Genomic DNA, 22,588 nt, shown 5'->3' on the forward strand with positions numbered 1-22,588 from the left:
CATGCTTTGCATTTACAGGCCACAAATTCTCACATATACATATCATTGCACAAATACATATTTGTGGCTACCAGGATTCGAACTCCGAACCTCCTAAGCGCTTGCAACATCATGATAATCCCATAGTCGTAAAGGGCTTACTAGGTAAGTGTGATATTTAACCTAATAATTATAATTTAGAACTAATTATGTCTTTACAATATACAAATGTTCCTTTGAATTATAAAGGTCGACCTAACTACTCAGGTGAACAAAGGGACTCTACTAACTTTTCTAAATCTTTAGTTGATTTTATTTTCCCCTTCATAATACCTATAAAACTACTGTTGGTTTTATAACTTTTGAAAGTTAAATGTACCATGTTCTCAGTATTGCTATAAAAATATTTTGAGTCAAAATATTTCCCAATGATATCTACTAGAATTCAATTTTTTAAATCCGTAAAACGTTCGAACGAACGTAAATACTTTCAGATAAAAAGAACGCTGCAAGGAAGCATACCTCCGGAAATTGAGACATTTCTATTTGGTTTTCGTTGAACATTTCCTAGCCATCTCCTTGGCGATCCGGTTGCGGGTGGCGCGAGGAAACATTTTCTATCAGCACCAATACAAATGTACTAGCGTCTCGCCGATAGGTACCTACACAAAGGTACCCTACGCGGGCTACAAGACTACGACAAACAAACACGAGGTCGACGGCGGCTATGATGCAATGACCTATGAAGATAGCTATCACAACGACCTTGTTTATTTATTATTGACATCAATTCATAATTAATCTATGTATTATAAACTATGCACAACAATTTTTTTTTATAAACCTAATATAGGGCTGAATCCGAAATAGAATAAAACCGTAAAACACTTTTTTCCGCAACAAAGCGACGAATTCTTAATATAGGTAGTAACTACCTTAGCTTGTTTGATTGCCCGGTACACAACACAGCACTGCAGTCACAGACACACAGATGACAAGGAATCGGTGTCGAATTCTTATATAGACTGCAAAAGCGATGTCCGAGGGGAGGGCGCATGGACGATGCATGCCTAATTGCTTATGGCAGAGTGAGCACGGAGGCACTCGCGTTACGTCGGGTTCAAGGAAGCGCTGGGCGGCATTGTGACGCCTGTGGACGCAGATAACTCATCCATTCATTGTCTGTACGCTCGATCACATTCACCAGACGATTTTCGGATTATTAAAGCCCAGCCGGCGTCGTTTATCATCTGTCCCCGGGCTGAATACTTGGTTAGAGTCATCTTCATAGCTAGAATTAAATTAAAGATGATTGATTGCAGTAGGTAATCACCTTGAAACTATCACTTTCTTTCTTTTACTGTGTTGATGGTCACTTAATGACGTGATATGACATTTAAAAAACCTCACTATTTAATTATCTCCGTGGTAAAGATTTTAATGCTTCATAATTACAACTTCCTCGTATATATCGAATCAATAAGAGACCCCAAAAAGGCATACTTGGTCAAGTCAAATTTATCTTAATTTTAATCTTATACCAGATATCAATACATCGTCAATTCATCGTAATATTTTTGTGACAATGAGGCTCAAATGGCTCAATTAAGTTAGACGTGAGACAGACATAATGACGAAAGTCAACTAATTCTCATTTGAAGGGCAATACACACACTCGTCCTAATGTGTGTCGAGACATGTTCAAATATTGACCATAATCTGAAGCTTTGTGGATTGTGTAGGTAACACACGAAATAAACCACGTTAAAAGCTAACTTAACATTAACAGTTTCGGTGCCTAAAGTATACAAACTGATAATATGTTAACGTTTGATGTTAACATTTTTCAATAAAATAAATATGACCAGATATTTTCAAACTTGGAAAACGGAAATAACATAAATCAGCATCAAGTAGCCAATTTAGTTGTCCAAATAACAAATAATTATAGGCACCTATACAAGAAAATTTACGTTTCCACATTTTAAAATGTTTCGAGAGGACGCACGTGCTTGCATCCGTACAATACAAAAAAAGCGATATCTCTACTAGAAAAAGAGTCGTAATATTTCCACGACACTTCCGACGTCTCTTTTATTAAAATAAGAGTTTTGGAAAAAAAATCACTCAAATGGACTGTAAAATAGGTAATTTGCTCAACATGTGTAATTTGTCTTTCCTATTCGAAACTAGAAGTTTCAGTCTCAGACTGTGAATGCCTTTCTGCCTATTAAGTATATTTTATAATATAGAGGAAGTGCGGTAAGAAAACTACAAAAAGAAGGTAGGTACACAGTATCAAAAGACAATTTATGTAAGTAGGTACGCTACAATACAAGCGATCTTTTCCAACAACCATCAGATTTTATCATAATTTTTTATATGATGTATTTCATGAATTATTGAGGATTTGAATGACTTTATTTAAAGTCCCTTAAGTTACTATAAAAGTCCTACACGACTAGAACTTACACTGTTGGAAATATTGCCAAGAGGCCAAGACCACAGTAGGTACACATTAAGCAACAATGGCAAAAGTAAACACGAGAACATTCAAGATAACACATTCTTACCGAAAGTCGTTAATTGTGATCAAACAACCTTCTGTGAACTTGTTCAACTGACGAATCAACTAAGTTTATGGCCTCTCCAGCAACTCAATCATAATAACTTACCTAGAAAAACTTCATGCTTATTTAAACAAAGTTCTATCTAATACAATCTACTTAAATAATTTATTGTAGGTACTTACTTAGTAAGTACATAAGCGAGTTCATAATTACGGAGCCCATCATTCCGTAAAATTCTATCACGCGAGTTATTGGGAACACTTACGTTTTTCGCCTACATACTTACGATTTATGACGTCTATTCATACTCATCACCTTATTGCGTCCTGGCATGATCTAACTCCAATTCAATTTGCGATTGTGTTTGATTGTTGTCGGTCTAGCCGAAGTGACAATCATTGACGCTACATGGCAACCGAAACGCAGTCTAGTTTGTCGCAGCACTACAGAAGAGTGATAGGGCTAGCTAGATACGAAGAGTAACAATTAGGTGTAGGTACCCTGAACTTCCATTTGCTTCAGTGGAAGTGAGCGTACGAATCAGTACAATACCAATCAATACTTGTTAGCTACCTCATGTTTTCATTGAAGAATAAATCATGCAAGACTACATTTATGCCAATACATTATTACGAAGAAGCATTTCGTAAGCAGCTAAACCAAATAATTAACAGTGTTGTAGTTAACGCTTGACCTTTGGCGACGCAAAAACATCCATAGACCTCAAATAAATTATTCAAACCGATGCCGATGTACCGAAATAAACATGTCACTAAGCCGTACATTACGTAACACATTAAAATCTACCAGGTGTGCAAAAAGGTTGACCACTGTGAAAAACAAAAACATATCTCTTTATTGTATATGGATGGTGATAAGCAATAATGTGTCAACCCACAAAAACTAAAAAAATGAGATTTTAATGCCATGTTATAGCTGGATTTTTAAACTTCTATTTGCAAAAATGACCTTTTCATTTTGAACATTTTTACTATGCCAAAAGTAAAAAAATAGGTTAACACAAATCCTTTATCGTGTGTTGCCTGTTTTGCATTAATGTGTCAAGAACCTTAACTTATTATAGTAATTGGCAGAAGACATATTTAAATTACAATAATGTGTTATGAGGGTTGACTCAACGATTTTTTTACACTTGACTCATTCTTGCAAAACGCAAAAAATGACATAGTTACCCACTATGAGACTTGAATGATTATTGCAAAATGATATTTTATTCGTTGTTTTATGCTACGACCCGTGTTATAAAACATAAGTCATTATTGTTAAATTATATTCGGGTCATAAATTGTTCGTTTTTGGTGTAAGTACCATGACACTATATTGTAAAATATAACTGTTCATATTAATTTATGTTTGAATAAGTTATGACTTAGTCCATTAGTATATTTTTTGCACATGAATGGTAAATTCAGTACGAAATTGAACATTTTAAGTCATGAATATACATATTCGTTATTATAATTTGCAAACATTTTTTACAAGTACGTGTTTATATAAAATCTAATATACTTAAGCTACTATTTTTTTATAATTACTAATTACATTAAGACGTGTTAATGAATGCATAAAAATATTGTTTGATTTTTGAATACTTACTGAATGGTAGTTTATTATTTTGTTAAAGATATTTTATGTTTTGTTCTTGTACAAGTCATGAGTTATTCATAATTTAAATGACTTAGTCTATTTCTTAGCGTAAAAAAATATTTTGTTGTATATTTTAGATAAGTAGTTTTTTTTTTTAAAGATGATTATTTGGTTTTTGTAACGATTTTTTGTTGAAAAAGCACAGATAATTTAAATATGTGTCTAGAAATGATCATTACTCTAATAGTTAATTTATAGTTAATTTAAAGGAGGTCAAGAAATATGAGTGGCGTACTTTCCACGAGTATTTTGGAGTCAGTTAAACACCATTGCATACAATACTTTTACAAAGACCATGCACTTAGTTTTTAATAGTTTTTTTTAAACTGTTTCCTGTACTGCAAAGGTTTGCTATTGTTAATCAAATACGTGTAAATGCTCCGAAGATGATTTATTGAGTGACAACTAGAATACAATGTCATGAACATCATGTCATATTTAAAATTATATTTAGAACATTGCATTCCTTATTCAAACATACACTGTAGATGGCGCTGCTGGATATTAAAAAACAACACCCCCACTATATCTAAGCATAGCCATCAGCATCATCAGCATTAAGCGAAACAGGTTTAAAACCAACTAAACATACCTACTACTACTACTTAGGCACAAGTCCTAACTTCTCAAGGAATCTAAAGTGCTTGACAAACCCTAGACCCTTAGTCAGCAAATCGGCTGGCATCTCAGCTGTCGATAAGTATTTTGTTTCTACTAAACCTTTAGCAACTATATCTCTACTAAAGTGATAACGAATGTCAATGTGTTTCGACCTATTGTGAAACACTGGGTTGGCCAATAACTTCAGAGCACCTTGATTATCATTGTATATTCTAATCAATGAAATTTTATTTGTAATTTCATGGTATAATGACCGTAAGTACATAGCTTCTTTAATACATTCAGAAATACTAATGAATTCCGATTCACAACTGCTCAAGGACACGCTAGTCTGTTTCTTACTACACCATGAGATTACACTTCCCGACAAAGTGAAACAATATCCTGAATAGGACCTCCTATCAAGAACATTACTGCCCCAGTCTGCATCAACAAACCCGGTAAGCTTTGAATCAGAATCACTACTATACCTGAGGCAATAGTGTTTTGTTTTCTTAAGATAACGCAAAACACGTTTAGCATGAGCCCAATGTTCTTTACCATGGCATTTATTAAACTGGCTCAGATAACCTACACTAAAAGAAATGTCGGGTCGCGTCAAAACTGCTAAGTACATGAGACTACCAATGAGTTGTTGGTAAGGTAATTCAGTATCACAGCACTCACCCTTATCTAAGTTCAACCTTTCCTCCATAGGAGTCTGAACAGTCTTACAGTCTGTCATATTGAACTTATGCAACAACTTGTCGACATAATCTTCTTGATCTAAAGTTATAACATTGTTTTCTTTATCAACACTAACATTCATGCCTAAACACTGTTTCACTTGACCAAGATCTTTTAATTTAAATTGTGAAGACAGTACCTGTTTCAAGCATTTTGTTTCTTCAGCGTTGTTTGAAAAAACAAAGAAATCATCGACATATAGAGCTACTACAGTCAAACCGTTATCGTTTTTCACATATAAACAAGGTTCTAATTTAGACCTAGTATAACCATGCTCGGTTAAACAATCATCTACCCTCCTGTACCACGCTCTTGAGGATTGTTTGAGCCCATATATGGCTCGCTTCAACTTAAGTACCTGCCCTTTACCTACAGGCGAAGGAAAACCTTCTGGTTTCTCCATATAAATATCCTCCTCAAGGTAGCCGTTCAGGAAAGCAGTGGTCACATCTAAATGACAAATATCTAAGTTCAACTGCACAGAGAGAGCAAATAAAAGTCTTAAAGTTGTATGCCTTACCACTGGCGCGAATGTTTCCTCATAGTCCACTCCATACTTCTGAGTATAGCCCTTGGCTACTAACCTGGCTCTGAACCGCACATTGCCCTCACTATCATACTTCTTTTTAAGCACCCACTTGCACTTTACCACACTAGAGTCTTTTGGAATACTGACAAGCTCCCAGGCCTGGTTTTCTTCAAAGCTATTCAACTCTTCTGCCATAGCTTGTCTCCATTGCTCTTTCTCTGGTCCGCGTAAAGCCTCAGATAGTGACAGACCACTGGCATCGTCCCTCGGGCTAGCATCTGAACAAAGATTTGAAATTCCATACCTTTCAGGAGCTTTTCTTTGTTCTGCTGTTCTCAGGACTGGCCCGGTTCTCTCAGGAGCAGGAACATTATCCGGAACTGAAACACTTTCCGCTGTGGTATCTGGATCCTCATACTCACTAGGATTGATCGAATCATATGATGTATCAGTTAAAGTTCTGGAATTATCTGGACTCTCATCCCCCACTGAACTTTGACATCCTACCTCAGCTTTCTTTTTAAATATGACATGATGTTCATGACATTGTATTCTAGTTGTCACTCAATAAATCATCTTCTGGGCCCATAACCTATTGTTAATCAAATACGTGTAAATGCTCCGAAGATGATTTATTGAGTGACAACTAGAATACAATGTCATGAACATCATGTCATATTTAAAATTATATTTAGAACATTGCATTCCTTATTCAAACATACACTGTAGATGGCGCTGCTGGATATTAAAAAACAACATTTGCACTGTCAGCTCAGCTGCCCAAAGCCTTCCCGCGCACGCACGCAGTGTCGTTAATGCAATGCGTTGCCATGATTACAGAACCAAACAATGCGTTTTCAGTTTTTTCGATACGCACAATCCTGTAAATGACAAATATAACAGTTCGGGAGTAGAAAAATCATTAAAAGGTTTGATTAATAAATAATGTATTGATTCCTACATACCTAATAACATAAGTGACCATGACTGATATGTTACTTAACACTTATAAAGTTAAAAATATGCATAGGTAGAGTATTTTACAACAACAATTTATGTGCTTTAACATGTTTATTTAAGACTCATAGATATTTTTAAACAATTAGCAAAAGTGGGTTAAGTATCATAACACAGTCTTGAAAAAGTTTGACGTCGTCGAACAATACGCAATAAAAGAAAAGGGCATTATTTCGTCAAATTGAAGTTTGTTTTGAAATTAAGCTACAATAATCACTACTACTGAACGTATTATAGCTGAAAATCACAACAATCTATATAAAAACATTTTTTTAAAGAGAAACACAAAAAAATGAGAAAAAATCTTTAGACGCCATTTTCTCAAAATGGTTGGCGTGTGGTTTGACACATTGTTGCTTATCAGCATCCATATATTTCTATGTTTAGTTAGGTACCTACAATCAATGTAAGTAGTATTATATATATATATTGGCCACAGCATCTATTGTAGATGTTTGTTGCGGCGCTTGTAGGTTTACGGGGGCTTGCATCTTTGTTGATGGCTATAGAGTCCTATAGCAGCGCGGCACTTCTTGCCACAACGACCACACACAAAACGTGAGTCTGCAGGGGGTGGTAGCGCTCGACGAATGCTTTTCTGTTTTAGATTTTCTAGCCAGTTACTATCATGTTGCGATATACCGACACTAATGTCATGACGCCATTCAGGTCTCATATCGGCACGTTTCTCCCAACCGTCAATCTGGATACCAAAACTGTTCATGTCTCGCTTACAGGAATCCTTAAAACGTAGGGCAGGACGTCCGACAGGTCTCTTTGCACCCGCTATTTGACCTAACAACACTTTTCGCGGTAGCCTCTCAGGGTTCATACGATATACGTGACCGAGCCAGCGAAGTCTTCTTTGTTTTAACATGGCAAACAAGCTGCAGCTATGCGTCCTCGACAGCACTACCTCATTGCTAACTTTATCTTTCCATGTAACATCGAGTATAGTCCTCAGGCAGCGCATGTGGAAAGCGTTAAGCTTCCGTTCTTGTTTCGCATATGTAGTCCACGTTTTTGATGCGTACAATAATACACTTAGGACGCAAGTCTGGTACACAAGGACTTTGGTGTACGTAGTAAGCATACGGTTTCTCCATACGCGCGCAAAAAGCTTTCCGAAGACAGTTGATGCTCTGCCTATCCGAGTATCTATCTCCTTGTCGTTAGATAATGACTGGGTGGTATTAGAGCCAAGGTAGCAGAAATGATCCACTACATCGAGTGCAACCCCGTCGAGCATGATTTTTGGAGACCTATTTACGCCTTGTACCATAATTACTGTCTTCCGAGTATTCACGCTCATCGAGAACAAATAACAGGCATAACCAAATCGCGTCACCAGCTCCTGAAGTTCCATTTCAGAGTTCGCAACTAGTGCAGCATCATCAGCATACAAGAGTTCTCTAGCAATAACGTCAAGGCGTTTATTTCTTGACTTGAGAAGACTAATATTGTACAGTTTACCGTCCTTTCTGGTATGAAGATGCACTCCAACGTCACAATCACCGAAAGCAGTCAGAAGCAGTGCCGAGAAGAAGATATTAAAGAGGGTAGGTGCTAACACACATCCTTGTCTGACCCCACGATTTACAGAGAAAGGCGCCGACTTTTCACCGTCAAATATAACTGAGGCATTCATACCATCATGAAAGGATCTAATAAGTGTCAAAAGCTTTGGAGGACATCCAATTTTGCGCAGTACTTCGTACAGACCTTCTCTACTCACGGTATCAAATGCCTTATTAAGATCGATAAAAGCCATATAGAGTGGTACATGATGTTCACGACATTTTTCTTGTAATTGCCGAAGAGTGAATATCATATCATTTGTCGAACGACCAGCTCTGAATCCACACTGTGACTCAGGGTAGATATGAGCGGCTAAGGAGTTCAGTCTTCGCAAAACCACTTTCGCAAATGCCTTTCCTGCAATGCTCAACAAGGATATACCCCTGTAATTGTTACAGTCTCCTCTATCTCCTTTACCTTTGTATAGAGTAATAACATCAGCATCCTTCATATCCTGCGGAATAGTACCCTCATCCCAACAGCGCAGCAAAAGAGTGAAAAGGGGGGAAGAAACGCAACCGATCTTCACTAATTCAGCAGGAAGACTGTCGAGACCTGTACTTTTACCCAGTTTCAGACCCTGGAGAGCTTCAACGAATTCTTCGCCCGTGGGGGGGTCGTCAAGCTCAGTCATCATGGGACGAGAACTCCAGTCAGCCAGTGCGGCTGGACGGATAGACACTTCTTGAGAGAACAAGTTTGAGTAGTGCTGTACCCATCTATCAAGTTCCTTTGCTTTCTCAGTAATCGGATTTCCATCAAGGTCCTTGATTGCGGCACGCTTCCGCTTAGTCGGGCCGACTGCACATTTGATTCCCTTGTACATACCCTTGAAGTCACCCACATCCCGACATTGCTGTATAGACTGGCAGAGTTTGACCCAGTACTCATTAGCGCAACTGCGACTGGTGCGCTGCACTTCTGCCTTAGCTGCCTTGTATTCAGCTTGTCTTGCAGGGTCTCTGGGATTGTTCAATATGTTTAAGTGAGCTGCACGTTTCCTCTCAATTAATGGAAGCAGGATGTGTTCATACTCCGTGAACCAGTCACTGGCAATCTTTTCCTTCTTGCCGAACACCTTTTCGGATGCCTGTGTTATTTCCCTCTTTATCAATTGCCACATCTCTTCAGCGTTTATAGTTGACTCCAGAACGTCTTTACTAAGTTTGCTTTCAATTAGCTTCTCTAAGTCTTTGCGTAAGCTCTTGTCCAGCATAGCGGCAGTGTTCAGTACAATTTTACAAGGCGCTTTCTTAGCAGAGTGAATCTTCTTTGGAATCAAACGTGTTTTTGCCATAATCAAGGAGTGGTCTGTGTTGCAGTTAGCACTGTGGTATGTACGGGAGTTAAGAATATGACGCAGGCCTGTCTTCCTTGTGATAATAAAATCAATTTGATGCCAGTGACCTGACCGTGGGTGTTTCCATGATACCTTACGAATAGGTGCATTCTTAAAGTAGGTGTTCGTCACACACAACGACAGAGACGCGCAGAGCTCCAGCAAGCGCTGCCCATTTTCATTGATGTTGCCGATTCCGTGATTACCAATGCATTCCGGCCAGTCTTCAGCTTTATTTCCTATTCTCGCATTAAAATCGCCAAGTAATAGAAGTTTGTCCGCAGCGCGGACTTGTTCCAGGCAATGGCGTAGATCTTCGTAGAAGTTGTCTTTGATATCGGCAGCAGCTTTTAAAGTCGGTGCATAGGCTGAGATTAGAGTAATAGGACCCGTTGCTGACATTAATCTTATCGCCATGATGCGTTCGGATACACAAGTGGGCGTTTCAAAACATCTGAGTAAGGAGTTACGAACAGCGAACCCAACACCATGCTCTCGCCTTTCCCCGTCATTTTTCCCTTTCCAGAAGAAGGTATAATTGTCTTCACAGATACTGCCCTCGTCAAGAAGACGGGTCTCCTGGAGTGCGGCCACATCAATACGGAGGCGGAGAAGCTCTCTATCAATGATGGCAGTCTTCCTGAGTTCCGGTATACCGTCGGCGGGAGATGTATCGTTGGCTCCATCAAGCATAGTTCTCACGTTCCATGTTGCGAATCGCATGATATTAATGGTGTTTATACGGTTGTTTTTTCTTTTAGTTGTTTCTTTGTCAGGTGCATCAGATACCCATCCTGTTTCAGGCACTGTGACATGCCTGCTGCTCCACACACCTATAGAAGCGCAGGATGAGAGGCGGACCAGTACCTTATTGGCCGGGGGCTGCCCAGCTGAGGCAGGCGGTAACTGGTCAATTAGCCGCGATGGACTATCCTACCGTCAGGAGTCACCCCTGGCGCTCGCGCACACGCCTATTAGCGCAAAGCTTATCACCGGTGACTGCGACTCCCCGTGTTGTAATCCGCACCTATATATGCACGGGTGGAGTGTCCTCTCCACAGGCGCCGCATGCCTGGGACATAGTTTGGAGTCACGAACTTGCCCAGCATCCGAAACCCCCTCTCGACCTTGCCAACTTGACCCACAGGAATGAGACTAGTCATTACGTGCAGAGTTGACTCAGCTGCAGGAGTTGCCGACTTGTTCAGGTTGGACCCTACTGTCGCCTACGGTACTCCGGATCCGTTGCCCCGTCCGCCGATGTACACCGTACCAAAGCCCTTCCTCTCCGATGACACCGCCGTTAGGGTCTTCACCCGTAACCCTGGGCAGGGGAAAGTAGTATTAGAAAACCTGAAATAAAGTCACATTATTTATTTACAAAAAACATATCTATAAAACCCCTTAGCCGCCTGATATGACCCACGGGACGAGATAGGGTGGTGCCATTCTTTTCTGCTCGAGTGTTTACTTAATTATAATCATCATCATATCAGCCCTTTGACGCCCAGTGCTTAGCATAGGCCTTCTTCTAGAAGGTACACCACTTCTCCCGGTCCTGAGATAGTCTCATCCAGTTGTGATGTGACCCGCAATTTTGCGGAAGTCGTCGACCCAACGGATGCCAGGCACTTCTTACATTTGTAAGCGGCCACCATTCATTAAAATTTTGGTCCACCTGCCATCACTCTGCCTAGCAACCGAATATGAAAGTGCTATCAAAATCGCTGCCTACTTGTACCTAGCTTGAACTGACTGTACCCGATAGACCTTGGTCCTAATCAATTGGGGTAACCTGTATAACCAAGTTGAACCAACGCCGTTATTCTCATTACCTCAAAAGCCGCGACAGAAAGACCACACAATCGGACTTCCTTGATGCCATACATGGCCGTTATGGGATTGGAAACGTTCAACAGACGCTTTTTATAAACTCTCATTTTAAATGACCATCGCGTGTCCCAAAATGGTATAGGCACTTGCCGTGATGATAGCTTGTACTTATCCATTTTTTCTAGGCATCCAAGCTATTCGTACCTACATACATAATTTCATAAATTTGTAACTAGCGACATGAATAAAATATATATACGCACTGCACACAAACTAAATGACGACTTGGCGAGTGAGTAGGTAACTAGGTTTGTTGTTGAAGATCGTGAATAAAGTACCTACCGACCAATAAAATAAATAGAGTTAGCAAGAGTTACGATTATAATATTATGGCCTATAACGAATTCCTATATAATTCATATTGGATATTTTGACCGTGAACCGGTATTGTGCGAACCGGTAAAAGTAACGGCTAACACTGCTTACGTCAATGGTAGCTTTATATGAAAATTTATTTACACGTAGCATCGTCTGCATTTCCATTAATAAATAAAATAAAAATATTTATGATCGTCCACGAACATATCCACTTGTTTATTATATAATTGTTGGAGGATCCAACAGAAATTAAACCTTATTTTTGTCTATGTAGCGGTTGCTATGGAAACGTTTGGTTACAATATAAAAAAATGTCTTCTTGAATACCTTCTTGATTCATACGTTGATGTGAGTACATAAAATAAATGGTTGTTCACCCGGCCACACATGGAATTATTATTTCTCGCCCACTAGAATCAGCTGCACAGCTCTACAACATTGGTCCTTCGAGAGAGAAAAAGGACGAAGACTTAAAATTCCGTGTTGCTTTTGAAAGGGTCGGCGATCGACGTGTTCAACATTTAAGCGACGCGAATAAATAGGAAATAACATGCCTATTCGTCGCATCACATTCATCGTGCATCAGAAGATCGCGTGCGACGCGAAATTAATATTCGTCGCATCGCGCTAGATCGCTAGCCCTGCGCTTAAATCCTCGCGGGCAGCGAATACCTATTGTTTTATACAAGAAGATCGCGTGCAACGCGAAATATATTCGTTGCATCGCGCTATTTCGTCAGCCCTGCGCTTGAATCCTCGCGGGCGGCGTACTTCTTTACCATAAAAGGAAAATACTTCGCGTGCGACGCGATTCCCATTCGTCGCATCGCGCTTCATCGTCGGTTCTACGCTTTCGACTCATCGTGGACCTACATCTCAAGACACTTCACGGGCGGCGCTAATTCATTCGTCGTATCGTGCAATTTTATAGTGAATTTTTACAGTTTTTATGCGTTTTATGTACTTACTTTATCTTATTTAATTACTCTTGCTAAAAATGTCATACGCCGCGATTTGTGAGCTTTTGTATTCGCCGCCATTGCCGCCATCATCGTGAACTTTGGCGCTGTGATTAGTGGCGCAACTTCAGGGCGCAGCCGCGACGCAAAGCAAGAAGTCGACCAATCAGAGCACCGGTCATCGCAACGTGATTGGAGGACAGCTGATATCGTTCGTTCTTTCCATTCTTCACTTCATTCATTATGCGCAATACTTCATTCTTTTATTCTCTTTGGCTTCGTTATTTTACAAGTTCATTTTAGAAAACGCTTTACGCCATTTTGATAAAATTGTATATTTCGTTTATTAACGCTTGAAAAAGTTTTTGCGCAGATGAAAGTTGTGTTTTTGTATAATTATTAATGTGTGAATCGTTGTTGTATGTGGCTGTTCAAAACCGTAGTCTCATCTAAGTCTGCTACAATGGCTACTCAAGAGCTTAAGAGGTTACGTACAGCGCGAGGCTATACAAAAGCTTCCATTACTCGCCTGTATACATTTTGTAATAATGACAGTGATGTAGCTAGCAGTGCTTTATCGGCGCTCGATGCCAAAAGAGCGAGGGTGACGGAGCTCTTCAATGAATATGACAAATGTAACAAAGAAATTCTGTCTTTGGACGAAGAGGATGCGGAGGATGTCGAAGACTTTGAGGATAAATATTATCATATACTGACAGTCCTCAACGAGGCAATTAATCGTATATCCTCGCCCTCGTCTGAATCTCCTGCCGCCGCATCATGTCAAAATAACTTTAAGGCTAAGTTGCCTACTATAAAGATAGATGTGTTTACGGGTAAGTACAGTGAATACACTGCTTTTATAGTGAGCGTCAGAATGGCGGGTGTACATCAAGCAATCCTGGTGTGGTATACGTCAGGAGTTAGTGCTAGCAATGTGCCAAATGTGCGCTAAAATTCGAGCAATGTGCTCTTTGAACTCCAGAGATATTTAAGAAATTAATGACACCCGCCATTCTGACGTCAGGTTGGCGGGTGTACTTCCAGTTCTAGCTAATGGCTCCTTACTCGAGGGTGAAAGTACTGCCTAAGGTTAGTGCTCGCAATGTGCTTCCACATGTATGAAACACACACTAATTCATAGAGCCGTTGAAGAGTAATATGGGATTGAATAAATATATCTATAACGCCTGCTGAAATAAAATAGCAATGTTCATTGCCTGCAATGCAGCATTAACATGCAGGCGCTTTTCACAAAAAAGTGATACTCATAGATATATTTATTCAATCCCATATTACTCTTCAACGGTTCTCTGAATTAGTTTGTGTTTCATACATGTGGAAGCACATTGCGAGCACTAACCTCAGGCAGTACTTTCACTCTTGAGTAGGCAGCTATTAGCTAGAACTGAAAGTACACCCGCCAACCTGACGTCAGAATGGCGGGTGTCATTAGTTTCTTAAATATCTCTGGAGTTCAAAGAGCACATTGCTCGAATTTTGGCGCACATTTGGCACATTGCTAGCACTAACTCCTGACGTATACCACACCAGGATTGCTTGATGTACACCCGCCATTCTGACGCTCACCTTTTATAAGCTTATTTAGAGCCATAATACACAACGATAAGTCACTTGATAAGGTTCAAAAGTTGTATTATTTGCGCTCATTTGTGACAAACGAACCTTTTGACTTGATTAAGAACCTTCCTCTGGTTGAGGCTAGTTATGACGAAGCTCTTAAGCTTTTAGAGGAAAGGTACAATCATTCTTTCAAAATTATCAATGAGCACATCAATTCCTTGCTTGACATAAATGCCTTGGTCAAATCAAATCCTGTAAATTTGAGACAATTTGTTTCCCAGATAAAACAGTCTTTGTCTGCTTTAAAAAACTTGAATGTTAATACTGAAAACTGGGACCCCATTATGTTAGCGATTTTGTACCGTAAACTAGATTCGTACACGTCGCGGGCGTACCAGTTGGAGCGAGATGACACCAAGGACCCAACTATCACCGAGTTCCTCTTGTACCTGGAGAAGCGAGCTTTGGCACTGGAGAACGCTGAGCCGTCCACGTCGGGGAAGTCTCAACACAAGGCTGTGGTAAATGTGACAGCGACTGCCTCGACTGCCTGCAACTATTGTAAGTCCAATCATAGATTATTTGATTGTAGTAAATTTAAAATGCTAACTAGCACTGAAAGAATAGCTTTCAGCAAGAACAACAGTCTGTGCTCTGTTTGTCTTAACAAACACAAAGGTAAATGCCGCTTTCATTTCCGGTGTAGTACTTGTAAAGAAGCTCATAATAGCTTACTGCATCCGGACTCGGCTAACCAACCCCAAGTTTCTTTGATTTCAAACTTGGGGCAAAATGGAGTGTTGTTACCTACAGTCAAAGTTAAGCTATATTCGCGGACAGGTAGTGAGGTTCATGTGAAAGCTCTCTTAGATTGTTGTTCACAAGGTTCTTTGGTGACCACTAAATTAATAAAGATTTTAGGATTGACCCCAAGCAAGGAAAACACCAATATAATTGTGAGCGTCAGAATGGCGGGTGTACATCAAGCAATCCTGGTGTCGTATACGTCAGGAGTTAGTGCTAGCAATGTGCCAAATGTGCGCCAAAATTTGAGCAATGTGCTCTTTGAACTCCAGAGATATTTAAGAAATTAATGACACCCGCCATTCTGACGTCAGGTTGGCGGGTGTACTTCCAGTTCTAGCTAATGGCTGCTTACTCGAGGGTGAAAGTACTGCCTAAGGTTAGTGCTCGCAATGTGCTTCCACATGTATGAAACACACACTAATTCAGAGAGCCGTTGAAGAGTAATATGGGATTGAATAAATATATCTATAAGTATCACTTTTTTGTGAAAAGCGCCTGAATGTTAATGCTGCATTTCAGGTAATGAACATTGCTATTTTATTTCAGCAGGCGTTATAGACATCTTTATTCAATCCCATATTACTCTTCAACGGCTCTCTGAATTAGTGTGTGTTTCATACATGTGGAAGCACATTGCGAGCACTAACCTTAGGCAGTACTTTCACCCTCAAGTTAACAGCCATTAGCTAGAACTGGAAGTACACCCGCCAACCTGACGTCAGAATGGCGGGTGTCATTAATTTCTTAAATATCTCTGGAGTTCAAAGAGCACATTGCTCGAATTTTGGCGCACATTTGGCACATTGCTAGCACTAACTCCTGACGTATACCACACCAGGATTGCTTGATGTACACCCGCCATTCTGACGCTCACATATAATTGGTGTCAAAGAGTTGACTACTGACACACAGTATTCTATACCTTTAGATGTGTACTCATTGACCAGACCTTACCGAGTCACAGCGAACTGTAATGTCATGGATAAAATTACATGTAAGCTTCCACAAGACAAGCTTAATCTAGACGCTATCAATATACCTGATGGGATCACTTTGTCTGATATTGATTTCCATCAGCCGTCTGAGATCAATTTACTATTAGGCGGGGACATATTTTTCCAGGTCCTGCTTCTGGAGCCGGTCCCTGGGCAGCAGCAGGAGTCAGATGAAGACCCAGCGAGTCCTCATCCTACAATTGTAAATACTAAGCTTGGCTACATCATCGGTGGTGCTTTATCACGACAGCAAACCAGTGACAAAAGTAAGGTAACACTTTTATGTACTCAATGTGACTCAAGTCTTAACGAGAGTTTGCAAAACTTTTGGAAGGCAGAAAGTGTTCCTGAACCCTTCTGTGAAGGCATGTCTGAGCATGAACAGTGTGAACGCTTATTTCAAGACACAACTGTTTTGAAGGACAACAAGTTTCAGGTTGATTTGCCATTAAAAGTCCCTTTGAGTGAAGTCAATGATGTGCTTGGAAGCTCATTTGATATGGCTTATTACAGGTTCATTAGCCTCGAAAAAAGATTGCACAAAAATATAAATTTGCTATCCGATTATGAAAAGTTCATCGATGAATATGTTGACTTGAAGCATGGGCACTATATTGATTTCAATCAATTGGATGTTGAGAATGATCCTCTATACGAGGTGCGGTCCAAATGTCTCCGGCCCGACAAATATGGGGGAAGAGTTTAAAAAAAGTATGGATATCATTGTGTTCGTCATTTATTCCACTTTTTTGGTGTATAGTTTCTTTAGGTGTCTGTTGGCTGTAGGTTTTTTTACGGTGTTTAGTGCTAGGTTAGTGCCCAAACTTTTATCGTGCTTACAGCGAGATGAGTGAAAAACCGTGAGTTCATGAAACTTGAGACCAGCATAGACACCGCGTAGCGAGTTTTTTGAATGCAATTGCTACTGTAGATGAAACCATGGTTATGTAAGACGATACTCTGTACAAAAGAAAATTAATGGAGTGACAACGTCATGGTGAAAAGGCGCCTAGAACAACCTCTGTCACAAAATGCACGAAAAAATAAAGGCTACGGTATTCTAGGGTTGTCACGAAATTCTAACGATTTACATAAAAGAAGGGTAGACTACGGTAAATAGCAGATGCTACGCAATATTTTTTGTCCAATTACGATAGCAGATTATGCAGAATAGTCTTTAAAAACTTAGCAGAGGCACAAGGGCATCTCCGCGACAATTTCCCCGTTCACGCTGCTTCATTTTACAAGGTTGCTATAACGAAATGTGTCTTCAAAAATATTCGGCACCTACCTTATATTCGAGACGTGACCCCAAGTGATTATTATTTGTTCTAAAAACTTAAGGTAGACTGAAGTAGAAAAAAATCTTCGTTTGACGAAGTGACCCGTGCGGTTTAGGGCGATTTTAAGGACAAAAATCTTTATTATTTTTATTAGGTGATGGAGAAGCTTATAAAGAGATTTGAAAAGTGCGTTGTGACAGAGGAAGACTATATTAAAAAATAAAAATAAAATTGTAAAGATATGTAAGCCCTTTCTTTGTTAGGCCGGAAACTTTTGGACCGCACCTCGTATTTTGCATCCCACCATTGTGTAATTAATGACTCAAGCAAAACTACGCGTACTCGTGTGGTTTTTGACTGCTCTTTGCAATCCAACAAAAAGGTGTCTCTAAATGATATTTTGCTAAATGGAGGTCCGGTACAAAAGGAGTTGTTTGACATAATGCTTTTGTTCCGGCTAGGCGACTATACTTTCTCCACAGACATACGGCGCATGTTTAGATGTGTTGATATTAATCCGATGCATGCCAAATTGCAAAATATATTGTGGAGGAGCAATCCTACCCAGCCTCTGAAATGTATACAATTAGATACTGTTACTTACGGGCAAAAAAGTAGTACATATTTAAGCACTCGATGCTTACTTGAGCTTGCAGATAGGTATGGAAGTGAGTATCCACTTGGAGCTTACATACTAAGAAATTGCACCTATGTAGATGATATGTGCTTTTCAAACTCTGATTTGAATGTTATAATTCAAGCAAAATTGCAATTATGTGAGTTGCTAAGTAAGGGTAGCTTCTATACACACAAGTGGGCATCCAATGATCAGCGAGTATTAGAGGGCATTCCTAATGATAAAAGGCAGTTTGATGACTTAGACTTCCAAAAAGATAATTTATATTTAAAGACTTTAGGTTTAAAGTTGAATATGCAAAAGGATTGCTTTGTTTTTTCCTGCCCTGAGGCCTTTAATAAGGAAAAGCCTACCAAAAGAGACATATTAAGTTATATTTCAAAGTTTTATGATCCGCTAGGTTTTATAGCGCCAATTATCATGAAGGCTAAGGCTTTCATGCAAAAAATATACGCTGAGAATATAGGTTGGAACCAGGTTCCTTCAGCTTTGCTGCTTCAGGAGTGGCGTTCATTTGCTTTTAAGTTATCTCAAATGGAGCCCTTCATTATTAAAAGGAACCTGAACATCCCCTCCAAGGCTCAATTGCAATTAATTGGGTTTGCTGACGCATGTAGCACTACGGGTTATGGTTGCTGTGTGTATCTTCGGGTGGTCGACAAACAAGGTAATGCTACGCTATCATTACTTTGTGCTAAGTCTCGCATCAACCCCCGCAATAAGGGTACTCTAAGCATAGCCCGCTTGGAATTGTGTGCTATGTTGCTGTTATCGAAATTAATCACTCGAGTTTATGATACGCTAAAGGCGCAATTAAATATACAAGATGTATATCTGTTTTCTGACTCGCAAATCGCGTTAGCATGGGCAAAAACAGAGCCCTTAAGGCTCCAAGCTTTTGTTGCAAATCGGGTGAGGTTGATTCGAGATCTTACAGATAGATGGCGCTGGCTGTACGTCTCCAGTGAAGAAAATCCTAGCGACTGCCTGAGCAGAGGTACAGATCCAGATGAGCTGCGTCACATACCTATGTGGCTGCATGGACCAAGCTTTCTACAGGACGGTAAATATAATTTTAATGATATAACTAGCCCTCCTGCGATCGATGACCTACCTGAATTGAAAAAGCAGCCCTCCAGTGCTAAGGTGACGCTAGTTACTCAAAAGGGTTCAGATCCTTATGATTTTTTAGAGAAGTTCTCTGATCTGAACAAAATGGTAAGGGTAATGGCTTATATTATGAGGTTTTGCTCTAACTTAAAAATGAAAGACCAGAAAAATCTGAAATATCTCTCCGGTAAGGAGCTTCAAATGGCATTATTTCAGATTATAAAATATGAACAAGGCATTTATTTTAAACACGAAATTGACAGTCTCAAGACTAACTTAGAAAATGTTAAAGGTTCACTCAACTCGTTACATCCATTTCTTGACAATCAAGGGTTGCTGAGGGTAGGAGGTAGAATAAAAAACGCGAGTGTGTCATACTCTCAAAAACATCCTGTCATACTTCCTAGGGAATCTCGCATAACAAAGCTTATTGTAAAGCACGAGCACCTTAGAATGTTACATGCTCCGCCCCAGTTATTGATGTCGAGCTTAAATGAGAAATATTGGATTGTAAATGGTCTTAGCTATGTGAAACATATTGTTAACAAATGTTTACCTTGTTACAGAATGAAGGCTCAGTGTGCGAAACAGCTGATGGGTTCTTTGCCACCTGAAAGGGTCACAGCCTGCCGAGCATTCCAGAAAGTCGGCATCGACTTTGCAGGTCCCATAACAGTGAAGAATTCTCGCGTAAGAAGAGCTCTACAGACAAAAGGCTACATATGCGTTTTTGTTTGTTTTGTGACTAAAGCCATACATCTGGAGCTCTCTTCGGACTTGACCACTGACGCTTTCCTTGCATGTTTCAAGCGATTTATAGCTCGCAGAGGCCTGCCGACCGACGTTTTTTGCGATAATGGTGGATGCTTTAAGGGGGCAAAGAACCAGTTAGTTGAGCTGTACAATTTAAGTTCTTCGCAAAATCATCAGACTCTGGTGCAATCATACGCGGCACAGCAACGTATTAACTTTCATTTCGTGCCAAGCTACTCACCTGTGTTTGCTGGTCTTGCTGAAGCTGCTGTTAAGAGTACCAAGTACCATTTAAAGCGCATATTGCAATCTTATGTACTGACGTATGAACAGATCAATACAATTTTATGTCAGATTGAGTCTACTCTTAATTCTAGGCCACTTTTGCCTGTAAATGCAACTGATATTAATGATTACAGTTATTTGACGCCGGGCCATTTTTTAATTGGCACGTCTATGACATGTCTCCCAGAAGCAGACTTGACCGAGTTACCTAGTAATAGATTAAAGTTCTGGGAAATCTGTAATAAGGTCAAAGGTCACTTTTGGAAGATATGGCATAAGTACTATTTAAATGCATTACAATGTCGTCCTAAGTGGCGTGATAGCCAACCAAACGTCAGGGTTGGATCCTTAGTAATCATGAGGGAGCCTAACGCTCCTCCCATGACGTGGCCTATGGCCAGAATTGTTAAAGTGTATCCTGGTGATGATGATAAGGTGCGCGTGGTAGACCTTTTGGCACCGAATAAAAAGGTGTACAAACGATCATTAAGTGGTTTCGCTGTGTTACCTATAGATTAATTTTGTTGTGTGTATTCTTATGCATTATATTGTAATTGTGCAGGTTAAGTTTAAACCTTAAAAAGGTTATTATTTTTTTCATTACAAACCCTCGAGTTGTAGGTATCTATCTTGTTACAAAACTACTCAGAAGTTATGAGTGTTAATTTATTGCTTTTTCTTGTTTCTCAGCTTATCAGGATTTTGCTGTTATTCTTTTATGGATGATCTTTAACGCTAATAATATCTTCTCTAGTTTGTAATTAACAAAATCATTTTAAGACTACTCTTTATTATTTAGTTTTGATTGTAAACTTGAGATGGATTATGCCATGATGCTGGGTTTACAGTCTATGCCTATTTAAGTAGCATGTTTTGGAAATACTTATAGTTATTTAAGGCGAAGGTTTCGGCCCCGCCCCAGCATGTTGGAGGATCCAACAGAAATTAAACCTTATTTTTGTCTATGTAGCGGTTGCTATGGAAACGTTTGGTTACAATATAAAAAAATGTCTTCTTGAATACCTTCTTGATTCATACGTTGATGTGAGTACATAAAATAAATGGTTGTTCACCCGGCCACACATGGAATTATTATTTCTCGCCCACTAGAATCAGCTGCACAGCTCTACAACAATAATTAACCCTTAGCAAATACCTATTTATGTTACACTGTGCAAAAAATTACAAAAGACAGCGCTTGTATCGAATGCTGATAAATATTTAATACGTACTTACAATAGTTAAGAGGATACGGTAGCGAAAATGCTAAAATGGAAAGGAGCCCCCCTTTCAACTTGGGAATTTTAGTTAAATCAAGTGTTATTAACTAGATTTATCGAAAAAAAATTGTCCATTAAGAACAACTCAGTCAAAAGATATTTCAAAAAATCTTTAAAATCGAGGTTCCGCTCTCGACTCTTTCATTCTTCAAAACTTAATCAATCGGAACGAAATTTGAGAATCTGAATAACAATGAAATAATCTATGTCGGACCGTTTAGCTTTTTTGGTTAATTGTTACCAATCTTGAGTATCACACCTTTTTTTGCGCCTCAATGAAAAAGACCGTCTTTGGAAATTTTTGATTGGCTCTAGAGTCTTTAAAAAGCAGAATATCAAAAATATCGGCCCGACATAGATAAAAACAATAAAAATCTGTGTTGAAAAAATCATTTCTCTATCTTCAAAAACCAGGGAGGAAATAGTCGAGAGCGTTTGTATGGAGAATTGACCCCTACCGTATCGTCTTAATTATGGTATGCATCGTATGCTGAGGCGGGACCATTTCGTGGTAAACGATAATTTTATATTATGTTACAATAATTAAATGTGTTTGTTAGTATTGTAATACCTATTTGTAATGTTACCACGAATAAACGATTTCTATTCTACTCTATTTTATGTTACCTATTTTTTTAAAGCCTGCACCCACTACTC

At 39.3% G+C, this 22,588-nt stretch overlaps 2 protein-coding genes across 6 annotated transcripts in view; one reads left to right on the forward strand and one right to left on the reverse strand.

Annotated features, from left to right (window-relative positions):
• LOC125225202 overlaps nucleotides 1-22,588 on the reverse strand; it is a 119,565-nt gene that overhangs the window by 9,450 nt on the left and 87,527 nt on the right. Inside the window, exon 1 of one of the 3 annotated variants that reach the window (XM_048128801.1) lies at nucleotides 915-1,071. The exons of 1 other annotated variant lie outside the window; for it this stretch is intronic. The gene's annotated coding sequence lies outside the window, so the exon portion shown is untranslated. Of the gene's footprint in view, nucleotides 1-914; nucleotides 1,072-22,588 lie in introns of those variants that run through there. One more of the 3 variants, XM_048128804.1, reaches the window with a different exon arrangement.
• LOC125225200 lies at nucleotides 13,613-21,769 on the forward strand. Of its 3 annotated transcripts, none has more exons than XM_048128797.1 (4): nucleotides 13,613-14,033; nucleotides 15,154-15,342; nucleotides 16,711-16,849; nucleotides 20,180-21,769. In XM_048128797.1, the coding sequence occupies exon 4, from the start codon at nucleotides 20,181-20,183 to the stop codon at nucleotides 21,168-21,170; it is 990 nt and encodes a 329-aa protein (XP_047984754.1). In that variant the 5' UTR covers nucleotides 13,613-14,033; nucleotides 15,154-15,342; nucleotides 16,711-16,849; nucleotide 20,180; the 3' UTR covers nucleotides 21,171-21,769. The 3 variants fall into 2 exon arrangements, 2 of the variants coding, with proteins under 2 accessions (XP_047984754.1, XP_047984755.1); XM_048128798.1 differs by lacking the exon at nucleotides 20,180-21,769 and having other exon boundaries at nucleotides 16,711-17,208.

This window comes from Leguminivora glycinivorella, chromosome 4 (assembly GCF_023078275.1).
Source record: "Leguminivora glycinivorella isolate SPB_JAAS2020 chromosome 4, LegGlyc_1.1, whole genome shotgun sequence".
Taxonomy (NCBI): domain Eukaryota; kingdom Metazoa; phylum Arthropoda; class Insecta; order Lepidoptera; family Tortricidae; genus Leguminivora; species Leguminivora glycinivorella.

Bases quoted from the DNA above. Each gene is read 5' to 3' on its own strand.
- LOC125225200 (XM_048128797.1), top strand. From the start codon at position 20,181: ATGAAGGCTCAGTGTGCGAAACAGCTGATGGGTTCTTTGCCACCTGAA.